Source organism: Vombatus ursinus, unplaced genomic scaffold, assembly GCF_900497805.2.
Source record: "Vombatus ursinus unplaced genomic scaffold, bare-nosed wombat genome assembly UNPS02014789.1, whole genome shotgun sequence".
NCBI classification, from domain to species: domain Eukaryota; kingdom Metazoa; phylum Chordata; class Mammalia; order Diprotodontia; family Vombatidae; genus Vombatus; species Vombatus ursinus.
Window position 1 is genome coordinate 5791136 of NW_020954567.1, and position 25506 is coordinate 5816641.

General features: G+C 40.0%; 1 protein-coding gene across 3 annotated transcripts in view; it reads right to left on the reverse strand.

Annotated features, from left to right (window-relative positions):
• The window catches only part of ILDR2 (immunoglobulin like domain containing receptor 2), an 86757-nt gene that overhangs the window by 50446 nt on the left and 10805 nt on the right, over window positions 1–25506 (reverse strand). For all 3 annotated transcript variants that reach the window (XM_027868311.1, XM_027868310.1, XM_027868309.1), the window contains exons 2-3: window positions 6336–6668; window positions 4742–4861 (exon numbers count right to left, since the gene is read on the reverse strand). In XM_027868311.1, coding sequence (XP_027724112.1) covers window positions 4742–4861; window positions 6336–6668 — 453 coding nt within the window. The remainder of the gene's footprint in view (window positions 1–4741; window positions 4862–6335; window positions 6669–25506) is intronic.

Sequence of the window (25506 nt, forward strand, 5' to 3'; positions counted from 1 at the left end):
ACTGCCATACTTTATCATTTCACATAAGTCTTGTCATGCTTCACTGAATTCTTCCGATTCATTCTTTCTTAACGTGTAATAATATTCCATTATATTCTAAATATATAATGGTACCACAGGTACCACAGGTGGTTCAACCATTTCTAAATCAAAAAGTACCCACTGTGTTTCTAGTTCTTTGCTGTCACTGAGTAGAGTTATGAATATTTTGGTATATGTGTGGGGGAAGGGAACAAGCATTTATTAAGCACCTACCATTTGCCAGGCATTGGGGTTAGCACTTTACAAAAATTATCCCATTTAATCCTCACCACTTGGGGGACAGGTGCTATTATGATCATCATATTACAGATGAGGAAACTGAGGCAGACAGAAGTTAAAGCCACCAGGCTAGTAGGTATTTGAGGTTGGATTTGAGCTCTGGTTTTCCAGACTCCAGACTGAGTGCTCTATCCATTATGCCACCTAGAATTTTCTTTCTGTTTTTGACCTTGTTGTGCTGTGTGCCTAGCAGTGGGATTTCTAGGTCAAAGCATATGTACATTTTGCTCACTTCTTCAGCACAATTCCAGATTGCTTCCCAGAACAAGTCAGGCCAATCTTACCTTAACATGGCTTCTGTTCTACCTCAATCCACCTCACCCACTCACCATATGCATTTCAACCAGTCCCCTCTATTCATCTACTCTTTCCCTACCTAACATAAAAAATAAAATTCAAGCCATTGGAGCCTCTTCTCAGTAAGCAACCTCTCTCTGTAGTCTGGTGAGAGACCTAAGGGTTACTCTTTTTTGTTACTGAAACCTTGTAAAAGCCCACTGTTTGTTTCTCCTTGATTGCCATGTTGTGAAGGTTACAACATGGCCCTGGATGGTCAGGTGATCCATCTGCTGAAGTCCCCATGCCCCACCTTATTCTTAGCATGGAGGTCAAATTCCTGGAGTTTAGTTTCCCATTTGACAAAGCCTTCAAGTACTCTGGATAGGAAGAAAAAATTGTTCTAGGATCATCTACTTTTTGATTCTAGTTTTCCATGGAAATAAAATATTTCAGATTTATCTGTTAGATATAAGATTGAGTGTCAATTCTCAATTTATGGATAAAGAAACTGAGGCCCAGAGAGCTGAGGTGACTTGTGAGTAGCAGAGGCTACACAGATCTTTTAATTCTAAATTAGGTTGTCATCATACCACACCAATACCTCTTGATTAAATCAATCAATCAATAAGCACTTATTAAGCACCTACTATGTGCCAAGCTAGACAGTAGGGTTACAAAGACAAAGAATGAAACAACTCCAATTCTCAAAAAGCTGTAGCTACATAGTGCTACAATCTTTAAGCCTGAAAAAACATTCCAACAGATCCAAGGGAGAGATATTGGGCTTAAGGGACCCCACAGACCTGGAGAATTCCTACTTGCTAAATACTGACCTTTACCAAAAGCAACTGGTATTTTCTTTTCTTTGAAAAGTTCACAGGATCAGTTTTCAGCCTTCTTTCCCTAAATGTCTAGGCAGAGCCAGGATGAAGTGTTTGTAATCTTGGGCAGCACTTCAAGATCGGGCCTCCACTGGGTTATACTATCTACCAGAAGCTTTGTGCCTTCACGGCAGAACATGAAACCTGACTGATCACATAATAAATAACTACATGACAGACAGTGGTAGTTAGAATCACGGCAATATCCTTCTGTAGTGCAGGACCTGGAACATAGTAGGTGTTTAATAAATGTGTATTGACTTTTAGGCTTACAAAACATTTCCTTCACACCCAGATTCTAAGGTAGGGAGTATACCATCACTGTAGCTATTACCATCATCATCTTTATTAAAGTGCCATGTTAAAGTGCAAATTGTCCCAGCCTTAAAGTCAGCAGAGCCTGGGGTTTAACCCTCACCTTTGACACTCCCTTGCCATGGAGCTATGGGTCAGTCACTTAACCTCTTGAGGACACTCTGGTCCTCATTTGTAAAATTCAGTTAATTAGAGAATCTTCCTTCCTGGGGTTGTTGTGAGGATCAACATGAAAGAAGCTGTGTAAACTTGAAAGTGCTATGTAAATGTTAACTACTACTACTATTATTATTATTCCTCTTGTCATTATTAGTATTAAAATTCTAGTTTTATGGGTGTGGAAACTGAGGCTCAGAGGAAGTGAATATTTGTCCAGAGTAATAGTTAGGGGCAGCTAGTGGCACAGTGGATAGAGTGCCAGGCCTGTCATCTTCCTGAATTCAAATCTGGTCTCAGATACTTACTGTTGTGTGATCTTGGGCAAGTCCCTTAACCCTGTTTGCCTCAGTTTCCTCATCTGTAAAATGAACTAGGGAAGGAAGTGGCAAACTACTCCAGTATCTTTGCCAAGAAAATCCCAAATGGGATCGCAAAGAATTGGACACGACTGAAAAACGACTGAACAACAAATACAGCTAATTACTCAACTAGTCAGGATTTGAACCTACCTTTTTTTTCCCCAACTCTAATACAGTGCCCTTAGCCCCCCAGGAAGGGAAGTGTCTAATTTTCCCAAAATCACTTGGGTGTCAGAGTTAGGATTCAGATTCAGGTTTTCTAACTACAAGTCCAAAACTCAATGGAGATCAGAAATTTCAGGCCTAAAAAACATGTATTTTACAAAAGGACATTTTTAAGGTACCCTCAATGCAACCACCCCTCCATGCTTACTGCATATAAGGTGGCTATGTACCCTGCCTACCCTTATTCCAAATGCTGGTCTGACCATGGCTCGGACGCATATCCTTATCTCATGTGGCTGCTGAGATGCTGAATATGTTATGTGCTTTCTTTTGATTTGTACTGAGAATCACAGACCAGCAGAACCTTTAGAAGGGCCTTTGGAAGTCACCCTGTCTCAGCCCTTTATATATAAGTTCAGACCATGCAGCTAACAAGTATGGCAGCACTGGGTTTGGACTGAGTTCTCCAGCTTGGAATTCAGCGCTCTTTCCACTCTCCACTTAGTATGTTCCTTTATAGTTGAATCAAGACTAAGACTGTTTCCAGCTGCACCTTTTTTCTTCCATCCTCCACTGATCATTGCATCCAAGCCTTCCTTTCTCCCACCTCTCAGATGCTGACACTGTTTTCCTCCCGTTTGTTGGAGCCACACTGAGAATAGCAACTTCCCACAAGTTGCTTTTTATATGTTTTGATCCAGAGAAGTGTCCTTCATGCACTTCAGCACATCCTCAGATGACATGGCTTCTCATGTTATGCATTTATTTCTCAAGAGTTTGCAGGGCAAGTGGCTCCAAATTATTTAAAATGGCCTCTACTTTACCTCCTTTTCCTGGGTAGGCAATTACTTTTCTGCAAATAACTGGACTGGGCAAATAACTGTGTCCACAATTAGCTAATTGCCAGCTCGATGAGCCACTTATCCTTTCAAACTTGGCTTTTATACTTGTATGATTAAGCAGAAATTCATCTTTTTTTCCTCTTCTGGTTTAGAGATTCATAGCCATAGCTGTTTCCCACTCTCGTTTCCCCAGGGTATCTTACAGTACCAGCACAAGACTTCCACTTTTTTCTTTCCTTTTGAACATGTATTCTTATTCATGCAAACAGCGGCAACTAGAGTTTGCAGTTCTTGAAAAAACCTTTCATTCTCCTATATTTAAGCATATTATAAACGCAAACTAATTCAACCTTCTAGGAAAATCAACCATTATCACCATTATTCGACTTGACAAATGGAAAAGTATAAGGAAAAAGGGACCAGAATCCCAGAACAAGCCACGGAATTCTCAACATCAGCAATGGCCTCTTCCTCCAGCAATGTATTTTTCCAGCAGTGAACATCAACTTCCCAAATATATCTTTCTTCAAAAATATATGCCTTTCAGAAATTTACTATCAACTGATTTTTCCTTTTAATTTTTCTTAAACAACTAAAGTCAACTAAAATGTAATTTCTCTTGTAGGATCCCTCCTACAGTCCATATACTAGGTTAATGCTTCTGTTGCCAACAATAAATCAATTTGCTCTTTTAAAAAAAAAAACAACTTTAAAAAATTTTCCTCATTTGTAAATTTGGAGGAAGACATACCCCTAACCTGTGTATTAAGGGACAAAAAGGTAGACGTAATACATTTATATTCATGATGATAATTTAGTGTATTTGTTCGGAAGGGAAGTCATGCCCTCCTAGGCAGCATCGGTCAGTTTCCCATCCCACCTTTTTCCTTAGGGAATTGGAAAGTTGAATACCAATCACCCAAAAAACAACCAATGAATTATTAGTGGCCTCTGATATCCAAGCACTGCAACCTTTTCTATCTTTGTGATTCTCTTAGGTGGAAATGAACTAGATGAAGAAAACGTCCCTCATGTCTCAGGAGAAACTGAAATACCAATTTTGTTTTCATTCCAGTGGTCTCTGCCGGCCTTCAAAGGCCTTTCTCTCTTGTTTTCTTAACACATTAGCATTAAAAAGACAAGTATATAACAAGAGAACAGGGGGTTAAAGAGGAAGAGAAAGGGGGAAAGTAAGCTAGAAAGCAGGAGAAACACCTGGATCAACAGTAAAAGCAGGCGAGAACCTCAGATCAATGAAGGTATCCGGCACATGAAATATGTGCACATCCTCAGGTGGGGTTGTTTGGACAGAGAGTAAACAACATACACAGATCTAAATTCATATGTCTGTGCAGGAAGAGGAGACCCATTGATGGCCTGTCCAACCAAGGCCAGAATGGGGAAAATGGTTTCCACTTACCCAACACAAGGAGTTCCACCAAGTCCTCGTTTTTGCCCTCCACGTCGTCAGGCGTGGTGACGATACAGTAGTAGAGGCCACTGTCTCCCCACATGACTTTCCCAATCTTGAGCTCTGCACCTGTCACAAAAAAATAAGAAGAGCCATAGGATCAGAGAGGTCCTTCAAGAGCGAGGCCAGCTCCTGCATGTTGCAGGTGCTGAGAATGAGGCCTAGAAAGATGGCGTCTTAGTGAAAAAGCACAGATTTCTGACTCATTGGCCCTGTGCTCTTACCACTATACCCCATGAGCCCAGCCCTAAAAACTGTTGGGGCAAACCCAATGATGACAAGATAGGAAAAAGAACCTGGAAAGGCCTAGAAATTGGCCTCTTTCCCCCTTTTATTCTCTACTTCTCCCCTAAGTATTATCTTAGCTTCCCCATAATTAAAAAACTGTCTGTGGAAAATTGGGTTAGTATACCTCCAGTAGAAATGTTCTGAGACACACTTACCTCCCATCTCTTTCTCTTTCTCACACTGATGTCTCTCCCAACCCTTATTCCCTTTCCACTCTTTCCTCTCCCCATTGGACACACAGCATTGCTTATCCCATGTTAGTAAGTCCCTAGGCTAAGTGGATTGCTACCTCATAGTACAATCCTATAGAACAGAGATAATGTCAGATTTGGGCTTAATTCTAGTCTAGTTCCACAGGTAGATGTATTCTTTGGAGAATGTGGATGCCTGGGATAGTCTCTGAGATCCCAGAAAAATCTTAGAATAAGCCCAAATCCCCAGAAAGGAACAGGATTCAGAGAGATTTTCCAACCCAAGATTGATCCCAGGTCAGTCCTGATTCTCTAGGCCTAGTCTTGTATAAGAAATTAAGGTCAAGGAGAAAGGGGAGATAAGGCTATTAGATTTTAAATTTGGTGCTGAAAAGGGCCTCAGGGTTATTTAGAGAATTTTAAACAAACTGTACCCTCCTTCATTTTACAGAAGAAGAATCTTCAGGCTCAGCGAAGTTGTTACTTGAAGAAAGTCACACATTAGTGCTTTGAACCTCTCTTCTCCCTGAGTCAGAAATAATTGAGCAAAGTCTGCCACGTGAAATAAAGAACACTAGGGTACGTTAGCGCACAGTTTGATGCCTAGCAAAAGAGGGAAGTAAAGTCTGCCTCCAGGACCTGCTCTCAACATCCTGCTGAAACAACGTCTGCCCAGGACTCAGCTCTGTCTCTTCCCTAGACAATTCTTTCCAGACTAACTCCAGGGAGGGGACAGAGCACTGGGCTTGTGATCTAAATGCTAGGCTCCAATCTTAGCTCTATCCCCAACTAGCTGCATGACCCTGGATGTATCTCTGAGCTTCAGTTTTCTCATTTGTAAAATGAAGATGAGATAGCATAGGGAAAGCATTACCCAAACCCTGAGATATCAAATATAGCTGTTAACTCTCTTGGTATGCCTTTGTCCCACACGGTCAGTTATTTATATTATTTATAGAGTTAGAAGGGCCATCAACAGCACTCTCTCTCTCTCTCTCTTTCCCTACAAGGTTAGGATTGTGTTAGAACAACAGCAACAATAGACACCCACTAGACCTAATTACCTTCACCAAAGGTGATGTCTCTTCCCCGGTAGAACTCTCCAAGGGTGACAACAGCACCTTGCTTTGAGGCCACAACTCGCACTGTCCGCCTGCTGTCTACACAGTCCAGATAGGGGTCCCACTCTAGGTTCCTTTTGCTAAGTGGCTGGGCCCCAGCAGTGGCCATGCCCAAGGCTTCCTTCATTCGATCCTGGCAGTAGGACTTGAATTTCCACTGGATGACAGCTGGCTGCTGGGAGGACGTGCTGAAGCGGCAGCTTAGCACAACTGGCTGGAACAGCATGGCTTTCTTCGACCTTTCGGGTACAGTGACCTGCAAGCCTTCCACTACCGCTGTGAAAGCAAAAACCACAAACCCGATGTTATATCTGCATATGAAGGGAGGATCTCAACCCTTGGCACTTAAAATATGAGAATGACTTGGTGCTAGGAAAGCTGAGTCTCATTTCTGGGGGTTGTTTGATAGGTCCAGTACTAGGCGGAACTGGAGTCAGGAAGATCTGAATTCAAATCTAGCCTTAGACACTTAACAGCACTATGAACTCAGGCAAATCATATACCTTCTCTCAGATTCAGTTTCCTCATCTGTAAAATGGGGATATAATTGTACCTACCTCACAGAGCTACTGTGAAGTTTCAGTGAAATAAAATATGTAAAGTGCTGCGCAAACCTTAAGATGGTAGCTATTATTATTATTATCATTATTATTATTATCTCAATGTAACATCAGTCTCAAGCCTAGACATCTGCATAAGACTTATAATTAGGAGATAGTATGATTACTCCAGGGCAGCTAGGTGATGCAGTGGGTTGAATGCCAGGCCTGGAGTCAGGAAGATTCAATTTCAAATCTGGCCTCAGACAGTTACTAGCCATGTGACTTTGGGCAAGTCACTTCACCCTGTTTGCCTCAGTTTCCTCATCTGTAAAATGATCTTGAGAAGGAAACAGCAAACTACTGGAGCATCTTTGCCGAGGAAAACCCAAGTGGGGTCACAAAGAGTCAGACATGACTGAAATGAATGAATAACCACAACAAATGATTACTTGATGCTCTGTGTCTCTGTGAGGGATATACTTAGTGACAGCCTAGGAGAAGAAAGTTGGTCTTTTGGCAGAATTCTAGCTTTGACAGAGGTCACATACAGTTTTAGGTTCTCTTCAGAGAGGGCTCCTTGAAGGGAGACAAAGACTCTGGGAAGGAGCTGGCCTGCTTTTCCCATTAGAGACTTTGTGGAATTTCCCCTTAGCTGAGATTGAGTATTTTTTTGATGGAGTTCTTCTTCTTGACTGGCTCATGATCACCCTCTCTTCCCTGATACTCTCTCCTCTCTAGGTTTTCATGACATTACTCTCTCCTGGTTCTCCTCTTACCTGTCTGCCTTTCCTTCTCTGCCTCCTTTGCTTGATCTTCATCTAGGTTGCATCTACTAACTATGGATGTTCCTCAAGGCTCTGTCTTGGGCCCTCTTCTCTTCTTCCTCTCTACTACTTCACTTAGTGATCACATCAACCCCCATGTACTCAATTATCATCTCTAAGTGAATGATTCTCAAAACTATTTGTCCAGCCTTAATTTCTCGCATAACTTTTAATCCCTTATCTCCAACTATCTACTGGACATCTTGAGTGAACTGAATGTCTCATGGACATCTTAAACTCAACATGTCCAAAACGATCTTTCCCTTCTACCTAAATTCTCCCTTCTTCTTAACTTCCCTATTATTATTGAGGGTACCACCATCCTCCCAGTCACCTAGGCTCCCAACCTAGGTGGCATCCTCAACTCTTCCCTCTCCCTCTCATCCTATATAGCCAATCTGTTGCCCGGTTATTTCTATCTTCAAAACATCTCTCATATACTCCTCCATTTCTCTCTGGAGACTACAATCACCCTATTGCAGGGTGTTGTCATCTTTGGTCTTCCTGCCTCATGCATCTCCCCACTCCAATGCATCCTCCAGTCACCTGTCAAATCGATCTTCCTGAAGTGCAAGTATGACCACCACCACAATCCCTCCTCCATTATATAACTCAGAGATTCTCTACTGCCTCTAAAACCAAACACAAAATCCTTTGTTAGATTTTTAAAGCCCTTCATAACCTGGACTCATCCTACTTTTCCAGTTTTCTTATACTTTACTCCCTCTGATATACTCTGTGATCCAGTGACACTCGCTTTCTTGATGTGTCTCCTACAAGACCCTTCATCTCCCCACATTGAGCCTTTTCCCTGTCTGTCCCCCATTCTTTGAACTTTCTCCCTTTTCATTTCCATCTCCTGGTTCCCTTGGCTTTCTTCAAGTCTCAGTTAAAATTCAACCTTCTGCAAGAAACCTTTTCCCAGCACCTCCTAAATCCTGGCACTTTCTGTTTGAGATTATCTCTAGTTTATCCTGTATATGTATAGTTGTTTATATGTTGTCTCTCCCTTTTGACTGTCAGCTCCTTGAGAGCACAGACTATCTTTTGCCTTTCTTTGTATCCCTAAGGCTAAGCCCAGAGCCTGGCACATAATAAACTCTTGTTGGTTTGATTTGATTTGGAGCTCAAATATCTTGTTCCAGTGGGACAGCCCATTCACTCTCGTCCAAGGGGAAATTCTGCAGTCTTGAATGTGACAAGATAGAACTAGGGAATGCTCAAGGTGTCAATTTCTTTACATGTCAGTTTCTTCCTGAAGTCTTTATCTCCCTCCAGGGACCTCTCCTGAAAGGAGCCTGGAATTGCATGTGTCCTCCCTCAAAGCCTGAAAGTCAGAAGACCAACTGTCCTCTTTCTATGTCCATCTTTCACACAGGCATAGAGCGTCAAGTGATCATTATCTCTACCAATTGTAAGAACCCTATGCAAATGCCTAGGCTTGAGTACTAGGCTGCAAAATATATACATGATTCAACATGGTTCCTAGAGTAACAATATCTTAAAGAAGCACTTACAGAGTTCCTTTTCTATATCCCTTATGGCCCTCACCAGCTCTATTCTTGAAGCTAGAAATGAGACACATAATACACTGAAATAACTGTAAACAATATTGGAGCTTACTTGCCTGAATACAGATTTATCAGATGTAAAAGGCTCTTTATAGGTACTAATTGTATGACTTGGATGGAAAGAAGACAGAATCACAGAATCCTGTCGGTTTGACCTTTACAATACCACTCTGACCAGGAGCTGTGTGAGCTAAAAGGAGGCCCCTTGAGTTACAGTAATCACCTCCTATTTCATATCCTTGCTTCTATTATTTCATCTTTCTAATCTATCCTCCACAATACTACCCAAATTGTTATATGTCACAAGTCTGACCATGTCACCGGACTGCTCAAAAACTATTAGTGATTTTCAATACCAACCCCTTTGCCTAGAATTGAAGCTCCTAACTGTCTGGCTCTCACTTACTTTTCCAGTCTCACTTCATTCTATTCCCCTTCACAAACTATACATTCCAGCCAAACTGAGCAGCTAGTCTTTCCCAAAGTTTAACACTCCATCTCCTACCATGCATTCAAAAAGGCCAACCCTACCCTTCTCCTCATGACAGGAATGCATTGCTTCCTCATCTCAGCCTCTCAGAATCATTGTCTAATACTCTAAAAATCCTTTAATACTCAGCTCAGGTGTCATTTTCTCTGTGAAACCTTTCCTGACCCCTCCATAGTTTTTTTTTCCACCATATTAATTTAGGAATATGTTATCTTCACACAATCCTACTTTATTGTCTCACTGTGGTATGGCAGTGACCCTAGGATTTCAAAGGCTATCCCAATAGAGATTAGGTTCTGATAGGTTCTACAATATTAGAAAAGCTTCTAATATAGCCCTAGCAACAGACCAAGTCTGTTTTCTGAGGATTAATCCAGCTAATGATAAAGAGGCTCAACGCCAGGAGGATGACCAACTAATCATGAATTTTTTGGTCATATCAAGCCATGAAACAAAGAAAAATAGAAAATGTCCCTCATTCTTGTGTAGTTCCCTTCGAATTCTGCAGTGGTATGGCATAGGGCAAAAAAGGGAAAAGAGAATGCTAAGTATCATTCAATTTTTTGACCATCTGGAAATATTAATTTGACTTAGTACCCTAAATATGAGATGTCCAACGATAAGACACACTACCAGAACTGATGAATTTTATCAACCTTAACATTCTTGCTATAAATGAAACCAGAAGAAAGAAGGAAGTTGCAACCAAATGAAAGATGGCTCACAGATACTACACAGAGAGGCAAAGAAAGGAGTTGGCAGCAACAAGAAACATTATTTCATGGGATTTGGGACATTTCATATTGCAGTATTGATAAGCATTTGCAAAAATATGAAAATAATAGCACCACCATGAAAAGAATGGCAACTCATGTACCACTATGGGTTGCTAAGGATGAAGTTGTAGAGAGATTCCACAAGGAACTCATTAAAACCCTCTAAATTTAATCAATTTATACTCGTACTCAGTAATATAAAAGTAAAAGTGAGAAAAGATAACGATAGCAAAAGGTATATGGGAATGTGTGGTTCAGGAGGAAGAGAAGCCAAAGACCCCTGGACCACACGGAAGACTGACACCTTTACATCATGAACATATTCTTCAAGAAAAGAACTGATAGGTGTGGAACATGGCAAGCACCACAAATAACACTACCACAAAATGAAATAAACTCTATTTTAGAGCTAGGAAAATAATTGGCATTATATGTGGCAATTATCCGTGAATCAGTTGTTTTTGTAAAGTTAAACCACTGACTTGTTGGGGCAAAGATCAGAATCAGTAAATTAATTAGTAAAGTAGTAAAAAAAAATCAGTAAAAAGTAAGAAGAATAATGAGAAAAAAGACATGTTACGTAATGATAACAAATCAATCCTAAGTTACTTAAACAAGTAATCAACTATGACAAATGGGCCATGTATATAATGGCCATCGCACAGATCATAATAATTTTATAAAGAGTTTTAACCACTACAAATCTACTGCCACAAGAAGACCAGAAGAACCCAGGAAGCACATTAGTCAGCAAACATTGAGCCAACTTGCCAACTGGAGGGAAATGGATGCTTCAGGCAACTTCAATTTAGAATATAAACTCCTTTGAGAAGTCTTGAGAAAGACTATGAGAAAGACAAGAGAAAATTATGAGCAATATCAAGAAACAGAAAGAAGCAGTGGAGAGGAAAATTAGTTTTAAAAAATGCTTAGCAAGAGATACAATTAAGCAAAGTTATCCCAAGGGCATTTAAGGATAAAAATGGAAGAACAACAAATAGATGAAAAATGAAAAAAGATCTGCAAAAATCCTATAGCAGACTTTTTTTCACCATCAAGGACAGAAGAACCACCAACTTGTAACCCAGAACCCAAGTCCTACTTGTGCTCATAGGGGAAGTAGAAATGGGCACCAAAGAGAACAAAGTAGAGAAAAACAAGGGGTTCAGATCAAGGGTATACAGAGGAGATATATGCTGGAGGAGACATGATTGGGAAAGCACTATACCAAAGGCATAGACCATGTAACAGATCTTATTAATATCAAGCGGTTGACCAAGGAAACATCAACTTGTGATATCTTTGCCAACCTCGATACAAAATCTTCATAAGTCACTGATACACACATTGAGAACACCCTCAGTGAGGTAACAAGTGGGTTTTCACAATTGGTATTCAACAACAGACAACATCTTTACCATTTCACAATTAATTAAAAAGTGTAGAGAATATGTGACCCTATTTTACTTGTTGATTATGGAAAAGCATTTGATGCTGCACAGCAAAATTCCACCTTACTAGTTCTTTTCCAAAGGTGACTCCAACCCATAGATCAAAATCATTCAATACTCCTTTTAAAGACACAATAGAAATAACCCTTAGACCAATTACTCTCTGATCATAAACATCAGATGGGGCATTAAAACAGGGAGACACATGCTCACTAAAGGTGCTAGTCATTGTGTTAGAAGAGATCCAGCACAAAGTCCACGTTGAAGAGGTTTTCTTCTATGAATGGTGAGGGCTTCCAAATAAAATCAGATAATAAAAGTGTTTTGCAAACCTCAAAGTGCTTTACAAATGGTAGCTATGATGATGATGATGATCCTATTTGTAGATGATGTTGGTTTGTTTAATCAAGCTCTGGAACCACTACAGAGCCTTCTGGAACAGATCTGCATCAATTCTAAAGAATTTGCCCTGATCACCACACAGGAAAGACCAAGTAGACAAAGAATGTCTATTGCATAGGATAAAAAACTTATTAGTATGTATACAGACAGGCAGTATAGATGAATATGAGTTGAACCTGAAATTGAACAGGAGGAAAAGTGTGGGCTGGAATGCCTTCAGGAAATTCCATACCTCCTTTAATTCTAACTTCCCTATGAAAACAAAGATCCATCTTTATAACACCAACATTCTACCAGTGTTGCAATAAGACAACAAAACATGGAAGACAACAATCTCCAAAGGATTTTAAATGACTAACATGTGGACAGTAATGGAAAGGCACCAGGTGGGTCTAAGCAGGCTGCAACATATAACTAATGAGGAACTCTGAAGTAAAATAGAAATAAAAGATGTCATCAAGGAAATGCATGATGGGAGGAGAAGATTAACTGATCACATGGCAAGGGTAAGGGATTACAGGTGGATAACAAGAGCGTTTCACAGGGATCCTCACAATGTCACATAGAGTTAAAATGATGTTAATTAATAAGAGTATCTAGAAATAACTTAATAGAATTTGCTTAGGTTAGATTTAGATATTAGAATGATGATAAGCCACTTGAAATGCTAGAAACATCTTCAAGTATTTATATATACTTATATGTCTGTATACATATGCATATTTGTGTGTGTACAGATACACACACACACACACACACACATACGAGAGCTTTGGTTCTAAGACTAATCACTCACTTTGCAACACCTCTATCCTACCAGGAATTTTAGAAGAGTCTACATCTTCTGGAAATGTACAAAAAAAACAAAACAGATGAAGCTTTATTTTTCTCCTTATAACTTAGCTAATATTTCATATTTCCTTATTTTTCAATAATATCTTATGAAATATCACTAATATTTTTATTTCTTAGGTCAAGTGGTATTCTCTTAACTAAGAATCCTCTGTGACACTTTATCTGCCTTGCTAAGCATCACCACTCTAAGATGTTACATCTGGATTACTTATATCAACTTTATTAATAGGTATAGTATATCAATTAACAGTAATACTTAAATATTCAAATAATTAAAATTACATCACAGAAAGTTATTTTGAAAAGGACTTAAAAAGGAAAAAATACTGTGGGTAACTACTTTTTAAAACCCAGTAACGTATTATTTTTTTTCCCTAGTGAATTCCTTTGACACTAGTGTATCTGATAAATTCTGGATGGAGAATCTCTACAGGGGGTCCCTGCAAATGGAAAGGTCACCACAATAAATTCTGTATTAGCCTCTTCTATGTAAGACTTGTGTGGACTCCTTCAGTGGAGCCCCTTCATATGAAGCATAGGCCACCCACTCTGGACTAGCTCACTCATCCCAACCTGCCTTTAACTTAACACATGGCTGTAATTAAACTTTCTCAGGGTTCTGGGGGTAACCCTGTGGCGACGGGGATATACTTTCCCTACTTTTTACTTAAGTTCTTGAGCCCCCACTGGTGTCCTTTCCATCTACACAAAACCAATTTGTCACAATGATGACACCATTAATTCTTAAACTTAAAACATGTACTTAAATGATAAGATTAACATCAGTAATAATAATACATTATAGTTACTCTGTATAAAGTCAATATAGGAATAATTGATACATTGCATTCCATACTATCCCACCAATGCATAGAGTGAGAGGGGGTGGCACATATTTACAGAAACTTAGCAGGGAGACATAAGAGAGGATGATTTATGTACTGCTGGCACCTAACAATTCTAGACTGTAGGTCTTGATATTCTTGTTCCCTTTATAATCTGTACCACATGAGTCTATTCCTGTGCTACTATCCTTCTGCTCCTCATAGCTCTTTTCCTGGGCAAACCTATCCTCCTTCTAATCTTCAGAATGATGAAGCAATGGCGATCCTTTTAAACTCAGTCATTGAAAGGGCCCTCAAATTGTGTTACTTTATCATAATGACAAGCAGTTCCTATAAGCTAGAAAACTACCAAGCTCCTCAGATTGGCTCTCTAGACAATGCAGAAAAGACCGAGGCAGATTCTCACTCAACAGGATACTGTGTGGTCAAATCAGCTCCAACCTATGATTATAGTAACGCAGCTATAAAACCTGTTTTCCCTCTCAAACTAGAGAGAAGCAAAAAACAACCAGGCACTTCTAAGAGGCTTCGCTTCTTTTAAATTGCAGATGGTACTAAAAAGCAAAAGGCAGAATGTAACTGTCCTCTAATGGGTCAATCCGCAGCCTCCATAGTACAGCAGATGAAGCCTTCCTAAAAGATGACTGTGCCTCATAGCCCCTTCTTGCCTAGCTCCTCCTGCCTTCTTAACTGCTTCTGCTGGGTGATTCAATACTTAAACCAGCTTAAATCAGAGCTTCTTGGTATTTAGGAACTCATCTTTCTCTTACAAGATAAAACTCACAAAAATCCATCTTTCTATTGGTTATGTCCTTATTTAATCATCCCATAATCTCCAAAAAGTTATCTGATTTGCCATTTTGTGTTACCCTTTCAAATTCTAAAAAGTCACATGTAAATGAGGTAAGGGGCCACAATGCCTTGTAGCTTCAGTCTTTTTCTATCCTTAAACAGGCCCTTTAGTTTATTTTATTAGATATTTCCCAATTGCATTTTAATCTGGTTTGGGCTATGCTCAGGAGTATTATGGAAAGCATGCAGTCTATTAGTTTGATGTTTGAAATCTCTTACTATTTATTTATATTTTATTATATTAAATTATTTTAACATCATATTTCATCCTCAAATCCTTGTGACTTCATTCGAGAATAAATGAACACTGACAGGTGAAGTAATGTGTTCCCTCTTATCTAGAATGCCTGAAAAATAGCAAGAGCTGGTTGACTCATTATGAATATTGTTACCCTGCACCCTACTGTCTACTTGACCATACCACCTTTCTATTATACTGCCTGTTCAGACACTGTACTCAGGAAATCTTAGCAGAGAAGGTAGGAGCTATACCAGGTTGTTGGGGGTTTTTTTTTGGAGAGTTAAAGCACTGGGCTTTGTCAGCTAGGTGAGTACTAAGAATAACCTACCTCTTAGATCTGTTCTCTGTTACTAAGATTACCCACTTGTATATGGCATTGGATTCTTTTAACCAATTATTGACAGAGATTTACTTAGTTCTCAGTTCCCAATACTACATACATTTGTTTGTTCAGGACAAGTTAGCATATGTATAACCTATATATTAATTTTCAAACAACTAGCTCTAAATAATTATGTGACTTCCAACTGGCCTAGATATTTTATTGGCTTAGGTGAGGTTAGGAACCTCGGCATGTAGGTCCAAAGAAATAAAAACAGTAATAAGTTTCAATTACATAGTACTTATTACTTTTATGAGAAAGTACTTTTCTCATAAAAACTCAATGACCGAGGGCACTTATATGTATGGGGTATTCAGGGAGAACTAGCATCTCCAGTATGAGGGCTTGCTGAACCCTTTTTAGGGCTGCTTATCCACCATTGGTGTCCACCTCTCACCTGTGACTCCAAGAAGATGTAGCATGCACAGTAGCCACACCAGGGTAAAATTGTCTCAGCAAATGGGCTAAACCAGGTTGAGGGTAACCAACAGGCCTCAAACCTGCTGTGAGTTAGGAGGATGTCTACCCCAAGCATGTTAAGACTTTCCCTGGAGGAATGGGTGGATGAAAACAATTTGTTCCAATGGCTCACAGTGGCTGAAGTAGCCATGTGGAGCACATAGAGCTTGGTCAGACATCGAAGATGCCATGGTCATCTACTGCATCCCAGGCCATCACCAGTCATCCTCACTTTTATCTTACCACTAAACTTTGGTGACTCTGGAAGAGAGAGTGAGGCAGACGACTTTGCAACTCGCCTCATTTAAATCCAGTTTGTCAGAGAGTTAAGACATCACCCCGGGATGTCATTGGCCCTCTTTGAAAATGAAGGATGGACAACAACAGATGAAAAAAACTTGAATCTGAGAACAATCAAATAACTTAACAACTACAGCTCGTTAGTTAAGGTACTGGAAAGCAGTCTTCTGATTGCTCTAGCACCCAAAATCCACAACTGGCTATAGGGTGGGGGATAGAGATGGAACCTGTTTGGGAAGAGATTTCCAGATAAAAGGTGGAAGGGGAGTGGTAAAAAGCAAGGCTTTGGAGCTCCTCACATACATACATACATACATATATGTATACATGCACATACACACACTCACACACCCCAGACACCCAGGAATTTATGGAGTGATGGAAAGCATACCATACAGAAGGTGAGTAAGAAGTTCCAATTCTAGCTGTGCTACTTATATGTTGTGCGAGTTTCTGAGTCTCTTTGTCTACCCTTCCTGAGCAATTGTCAACAACATGTTTAGTGTTTATTAAAATGTTCCAGAAATGTGAATTATTCTCTCCTTTTCAGAAGGTTAGTTTTTATTGGTTGATGTTGTTAAGTTCTACTGTTTAGAAAAACAATATACTGATTATTTAACTCATTCTTCACAAGACCCAGCACAGTGCTGGTGTGAAGAGCCTTCATTGAGTGCTTTTTTGAGGATGATAATGTTCAAAACCTCAAACCTTGATGTACTAGTTTTATTCCTCTCTATCTCCCCTTTTTATTGAGACTGTACTGGTATCTCTCATGTTACTAAAATCTGAGTTAATTCTCTTAAAAAAGAAAAAAAGTTACTAAAACTGAGAATTTGGAAGTAAGAAGTTAACACAGTTGGATGACATAAACTATTATTCAAAGCATTCCCTAAGTTATAGATTCCTCCATGTGTGGCTTGGGGTAGACCAGTGGTCCTTAACCTTTTTATAGCAAGGATCCACCCCCCTTCCGTAGTCTGATAAAGGCCATCCATCCCTGCTTAGGATGTCTTTAAATGCATATAATAAAATATATAGGATTATAAAGGAAACAAATTATACTATAATAGTTACCAAAATATTAAAACACTAAGATCATAAACCCAAGGCTAAGAACCCCTTGGGGTACACAGATTCAGTATGACCTAGAGTGGAGCACTCCAAACTTAGGAGTTACTTGATTATAAAGTTAGAAACCAGTTACTTGGACAAGTATCACTTTATGCCTAAAGTGATAATGAGTCAAACCATGATTATTGTTATTAGGTAATATTGACATAGAGCCAACCTCAGGCAAAATGGTGGTCAAGGTGGTCTTTGGCAATGTCTTCCTATCCTCTTCTGCTATTTTTTAAAAACCTCTTTCATTCATTTCTTGCTGGTACTGCACCAGACCCAGATATACCTTCCTCTTCCTTGCTCCCTACCTTTACTTTAAAGGAGGAAAATATTTAAGAAGGCTTCACTAATGGTCTGGGCCTAGGATCAAACATAAACCACTCCATTTGGCCCATCATAGACTCAACTCTGTGCCTTTCCAAACACATTATACAATACTCTCCTCCATTCTCTATAAGTTCCAGTTAAACTGGCCTTCCTTTTTCTCACGCACAACACCTTATCTCCCTTCTGTACCTCTCATGACCAATATGCTCTCCCCCCTCACCTCTACACCTAAGAATGCCTTCTTGCCTTCAAAATGCAACTAAAGAGCTACCTTCTGCCTGAAGTCTTTCTTGATTCCCTGCAGCTGCTAACACTCACCCTCAAAATTACTTCATATTTGTTTTGTTTTGTACAGACTATATATACTATAGATATATGTTTATTACATATGCTTATATAATATATAAGTATATAGTCTATATACACACAGTATATTTTCTGTGTATATACACACATAGATAGATAGATAGATAGATAGCCTGGAACATAGCAGGTGCTTAATAAATGCTTATTTACTGATTCCTTTGTTGGATTTCTTGCTTCTGGGAATAAGATATCTGGGTAGTAGATTCAAAGAAGCAAACCTCAAGGAAGGAGGAGGTAACTTGGACCAGATGATGCTAAAAAACATACTTGAAACATATATCAAGCATTTATTTTGTACCTACTATGTGCCTGACACTGAGTATACAAAGACAAATTTGAAACAGCCCCTTCCCTCAAGGAACTTATTGCTCTAGGTGAGAAATAACAAGTAAAAATCAATCAACAAATATTTATTAAAGACCTACTATGTGTAAACCACTGACCTAAAAGCTGGGGATACTAAAAAGAGACAAAAGATCAGTCCCTGCCCTCAAGGAACTCACAATCTAGTATATACAAAATAATTTTACATTAGCACCTGGGAGATCAGAAAAGTCTTCCTGCTTGGGAAGAAGAGAAATGCCCTCTGCCATTCTCCTGTCCTGGCCTGCCTCAGGGGAAGGAAGAGAAACACCTGGCTGCCCCAACTTGTCCACTCAGTTGAGTTGCCCAATACCCAGACCAAACACCTCAGGGTGTTGACAACCAACCTAAACTCAATGCAATAATGAACAAACTACAACATGATCATACCCTCCCCATCAGTGATTCTGAACCCTATTGTCATTATTCAAACACCATCTTATTCCCATCTTCCTCAACCCAACTTCCTGAATGTCCCAATCTAAGGCTGCCTACTGTGCTCTCTGTAGTATTTGTATCGTATGGAACAAACTTGCTTCATTTAAAATTTTTTCCTTTCCTGCTCCCATCTTCTAGTTCTCACTGAGACCTGGCTCTCTCCTGATGACACAGCCTCCGTGGCCTCCTTTTCCTGCACTGGCTGCATTTTCACTCATTCTTCCTGATCTCTTCGTGGAGATGGGTGCGTTGTAATATTTCTTGCTCCCCTTTGCTACTTCCAAGCTCTTCCTGCACCATCACTCAGCAAGCTCTCCTTCTTTGAGATTCACTCAATCCCTATTCACCAGCTATTCAAAAACATGGTAGCCATTATCTACAATACTCCAGGATACTCTCCTTCTTTCCTCAATGAATTCAGTGCATGGCTCAAAGTCTTTCTGTTCTCCCAAATCCTGTCCTCCTACCTGGTGACTTCAAGGAACATCGTGATACTCCTCAAACAACCTAGCCTCCCAGTCCCTCAACTAACTCATTTCCCATAACCTACTCCTGAAGCCTCAACCCATCTCAGTTATACACAAGTACAGAAATATTCTTGATGTTGCCATGCCCTCGTGAGCTCTGAATTCCCCTTATGTGATCAAAATCTGTTGTATTCCACCACTCCCTCTGCCTTGTAACTCCTTTTCTTTTCCTCACCTCCTACTCCCCAACCCCTCAACCTCTCTGTTCTTTCTCAGGCTATCCTCCCTGCAATAGCTACACTCTCCTTCCTTCCCCATCTTGACCCCTGGGAGAACCAGTTCAACTCTACACTGTCCATTTCTCTCAAGTCCCTTGCTCCCTTGTCCTCTCAGAGATTTTGCTCTGCCAAGCCACTGCCTTCATGCCCTCACTCCTACTCATATGCTATTGAATCAAACTAGAGAAAATCATGAAACTGTGCTGATGCTACAAATTTATGTTACATAATCTCAAATGGGCCCTCACTGAGGCAAGGCAATCCTTTTATACCTTCTTAACGGACTCAATTATCACTCACCACAGCAAGTTTTTTTTTTCAAATTTAAAAAAATTAAGTATTTTCTTTTCCCCCCCAATTACATGTAAAAACAATTTTTAAACATTTTTTTAAAAATTCTGAGTTCTAAATCCTCTCTCCCTCCCTCCTTCCCCTGCCCCCCTCATTGAGAAGGTAAGCAATTTGATATAGACTATACATGTGCAGTCACGCAAAACTTATTTCTTCCTTCCTTCCTTCCTTTCTGCATAGGGTACCATGCCCTTATCTACAGGTGCTCTGCCCAAAGGAATGTAAATTTTGATCCCTGAAACCTTTTTTTCCCCCTAAGCACCATCCCTTAAAGCCAAATCTCTCTAGCTCTCATTAACTGGCCAACAATAAATCCCAGGCCAAGCCCCACTTGGTCATTGTTTGGGCTCAGTTCGCTCAGAGTGAATGTAAACAGCAATTATTTCTATTTTGGCCAGAAACCCTGAGGGTCTTCCCCTCCCAGTTTGATTTATTATTATTATTATTATTATTAAAGGGTCATCCCTTGACTCACTTCTTAAAAGAGGCCTATTCACTGAATGGGCATTGGCTCACTCAAAGTGAAAACCTGAAAAGACCTTAACTTAAAAGGTCAAGGTCTCCCACTACATCCTGGGCCATCTCCAGTCATCCCAATAGATATCTGTCCACTGGACTCAAATGGGTCTGGAAGAGAAAGTGAGGCTGGTGACTTTGCACAGCCCTCCCTCACTCAAATCAAATTCAATTGCATGTCATCATCTCCCTGATGTCATGGCCTTCCTCAAGAAGGAAGTTCCATACACAACCACAACCTAGTCTTAATCACTGAATGAGTGTTGTCTCAGTCAAATTGAGACCTGTTAAAGACCTTGGTTTAAAAAGACCAAGGTCTCTCACCCTATCCATCTCCAGTCATCCTGATCTATATCTTGCCACTAGATCTACAAGGCTCCAGAAGAGAAAAGTGAGGCTGGTGACTTTGCACAGACCTCCTTCACTTAAACCGAATTCACTTGCATGTCATGGCATCACCTCCCAGATGTCATAGTCCTCTTTGAGAACAAAGGACAAACAACAACAATTTCCATGTTAGTCATGTCATGAAAGAAAGATAAAAGTTAAAAAAAAAGTATGCTCCTATCTGCATTGAGACTCCATCAGTTCTTTCTCCACAGCACTTTTTCCAAACCTTTTCATCCTTCTTCAAACTTCCCATAACTTTCCTTCCCCCTAACCTCTCAGCTGAGAATCCTGCATCATATTCTGCCAAAAAAATTGATACCATTTGCAGAGCTTGCTCTTCCCTGTTCTTTATCTCATATCATGCAGACATATTCTGCCACTATCTCCTCCTTCACCCCTATCTTACCTGAAGAGGTGGTCCTTCTCCTTGCCAAGGCAAACACCTCTTTATATGTACAAGTGATTCCATTATACCCCATCTTCTCTAGCAGAGTAACCCTTCTACCATCTTCACTCTCTCTTATCCTCAATCTCTCTCTAGGTACTGGTTGCTACTGCCTAGAAACATGCCTATGTCTTCCCCATCCTCAAACAGCCCTCACTTGATCTATCTCCATGCTCAGTATTTATGATCCCATCTCTCTGCTCCCTTTTGTAGCTAAACTCCTTAAGAAGGCTATCTAGAATAGATGCCTCCACTTCCTTTCCTCTCACTGTCTACAGTCTGGCTTCCAAATTCATGAAAGGTACCAATGATTTCTGAATTATCAAATCTAATAGCATTTTCTCAGTTCTCATCCTTGATTTCTTTACAGCCGTCGACACTGTCAATCACCGTCTTTTCCTTGATATATTTGTCTCTAGGTTGTTGTGACATTTCTTTCTCTTGGCTCTCTTCCCACCATCTTTCCTCTGATACTGCCACCTTCCTTGTGTAGACCCTCATTACCTCATGCCTAGACTACTGCAATAACCTGCTTGTGAGTATTCCTGGCTCAAGTCTCTGCCCTCTTTAGTCTGTCCTCCACTGAGATGTCAAAAGTGATCTTCCTAAAGTACATCTGATCATGTTCCCCTCTCCCCACTAGATAAACTCCACTGGCTCCCTATCACCTCCAGGATCAAATTTAAAATTTGTCATTCAAAGACCTTCATAACCTGGCCCCCTCCTATCTTTGCAGCCATTTTGCCGCTTACTTACCCCATTTGTTCCTCTAACAAGATATTCCACCTTCCAACTACAAGCATTTTCACTGGCTGTCCCCAGTGCCTGGAATTCTTTCCCTCTTCATCATCACCTCCTGGTTCCCTATGAGTCCCAGCTAAAATCCCACCTTTTACAAGAAGCCTTTTCCCAATCCCCCATTAGTGTCTTCTCTCCAATGATTATCTCCAATTTATCATGCACAGTTATTTACATATGTTCTCCTCCATCAAATTGTGACCTCCTTGAGAGCCTTTCTTTGTATCTTTAGCACATAGTACAATGTCTGGCACATAGCAGGTGCTTAATAAATGCTTGTTGACTAGCACTTGAGCTGAGCTGTGAAGGAGGCTAAAGATTCAGAGGTAGAGATGAGAAAGTACATTCTAGGCATGCAAGGCCAACCTATACAAAGGCATAAGGATGGGAAATAGGTGTCATGTATAGGGAAAGAGCCACCAGGCCAGTTTTATTGGGCTATAGAGCCCATAAAGAATAATATTCAATCATCCTATAAAGATGGAGCTAGATTGTTACAGGCTAAAAAAGCCAAACCAAGGAATATATATTTTATCCTAGTGTCAAGAAGAAGTTTCTTAGTAGGATACTCATAGGGTCAAACCTGTAGTTTCAGAACATCAGTTTGGTAGCTGTGTGGACTACGTATCTGTGAAGGGAAAGACTGAAGGCAATGAGACCAATTAGGAGGCAATTGTGAAGGGTGATGAGGTAGCCATTCAAGGAGAGAGAAAGGAAAGGATAAAGGAGATATTACGGAAGTAGAATCCATAAGACTTCCCCTTCACTTGTTCTCCCTACTCTCCAGCTATCTCCTCCTTACCAACCCCATTGTCACTCTAGAGGAACCTTCCTCCTGGGGCTCTCCTGCCTCTTGATCGGCAATTGCCTCTCAGATCTCTATTTTAGGAAAGCCCCAGCTATCAGGCTTTACTTTATTCTTCTTACTCTCCAGTCACTTCCTCCTCATCAACCTCCTTGTTACCGCATGTATCTTTTTCTTCCTACCTCTACTCCCAACCACAGTTCAGGAACCATGAACCATGATCACATCAACTCTGCCATTATTCCTCTACGGAGTGTGGCAACCTATCTGTCAATCTTACAAAGTGCCTTTCCCTGGCCACTACCATCCTTGGTGAGTTGGATCCCTGATTAGAATGTAAGCTCCTTGAGGGCAAAGATTATTTTTATTTTTGTATTTGAATCTCTAGTAACAGATACCTAATAAATGCTTTGTTTTTTCATTCACTTGTTTGCTGATTGCATACGGGGAACGAGAATGAGGACTAGAGAACAGCAAGGTTGCAAACTGGTAACTGAAAAGATGATGGAATCTTTAATTAAAACAGGGAATTTCATAAGGGAGTTGACTTTTGAGGGGAAATACTTCTTGAGTCTGAGACACCTACAGAACATCCAGTTAGAAACAAACAGAAGGCAGTGGATAATAAAGACCTGGAGCTCAGGAGAGAGACAAGGGCTGGATATAAGAACTTCGTGGGAACTGATGAGGTCACTGAGAGTGCAAAGGAAGATGAGAGACCTGGTTTACACTCACACAAAGCAGGTGGGGAAAAGGTGATGATCCCACAATTGAAAATGAGAAGAAACTGATGGGAGGAAGACCAGAGGAGAGAAGAATTACAAATACCCAGAAAGGAGATGGTTTCTAGAGGGTGTAGACAATGGTGTCAAACACAGCAGGAAGGCCACAACGTCACTGGGGCCCTTCAAAGAACAGAAGAGAGCTCAGAAACTCCTCTTCATGCAGGCAGGCTGGGGAACAGTCTGGTACATTGTAAATGGCACTGTACTTAGAGCCAGAGGACCTGGGCTCCAACCCTAACCAGCACTTACTCCTTCTAATACTTATTTATGCCCCCTGTAAAATGAGGATAATACTTGTACTGCTAAACCTCACCCCCTTTAGGGAAAACACTTTGTATACCACAAATCACTATACCAATGTGAACTCTTATTAAATACGATCTGATAAGTATTAAAGCATAGACTTAGGTTCGGTTACTCCCTCGACTGCTAGCTTTGTCTAGACCTCAAGGCAGTTTAGTGATATAGCAGCAAATACAGCAGATGTGCTAAGAATTAGAAACACAGGACACACCCTGCTGATTTCCCTTCCTGAAGAAAGGAGTCCCAGCAGAGTATAAAAATACACACCAGGGAAAATGTCCCCAATGTCACCAAACCAATACAGCCATGCTGCCTCATTACATCAAAAATTCTACCTAATTCCTTCCTTCTTCACCTTGTGTTTCTTTGTACCTCCAGAAGTATTTCTCTCATATATCAGCAATAATTATGCTCCCTTTGTTATTTAAATATTTTGGCTATAAACTGTCTCCAACATTGTGTTTTATGTAGATATACAAACACACGGTGTGTTCACATATGTGTATGTGTATACATACCTGTATACACATGCGTATATACGTGTGTATGTATATATTTATACATACATATATGCATATGTATAAATGTGTGTATATAAATATAAATAAAATATATATCTCCTTGAATTTATCAATGGATACACTTGTTTTCCTTCTAAATTTACACTTTGGTTGCGCCACTTTCCCTACTGTGCTAACATACCCATACAAACAAGCCCTTTATCTATTTAACAGAAACTCATGCTGCCTGTATTGCCCTGTCATGACTTCTGTTCCATTTCAAGCCTGCCTTTATGTTCATTCTAACCTGATTTCATTTTTATAAAAATATGATCTATCCCAGGCAATAATCTCCAAGAAATAGCGCTTAAGCCCATCATCACTGCGTCTTATGAACTGAAGAGAAAGTCAGGTCAAACCTGACTTGCAGTGCCCCAAGACAGAGAATATTCCTTTCTCTAACATTCTTCTTAGAAATGACAGAAGTGAGAAAAAGTAAAATTTCTAAGCTCTTTATTTGCTTACTCAATTCAAATATCCTACTGCCCCAAAGTGCTTCCTCTTTACTCCCCCTCAACAACCAAGAATATAGTGAAAGAAAACCAGAAAAATAACAAAGTTGTAAAGTTGATGGTTTTGTTTCCATATTTGTCCTATCTCTGTTATAGTGCAAGGTCCTGTAGGGTAGTGGTTATTTCTAGCTTTCTTCTGTGTGCTGAAATGCTTATTTCACCGGAATGAAAGTATAATAGAAAAAGGTATTCTTTTGATTTTAACAGTTTTCTTCCCTGAATAAACTTCTTCAGGGTTAAGATATTTAAAAGACAATTTGCAAGAGGTTAGCTTTATTTTGTCTTAAATATCATATCCCAA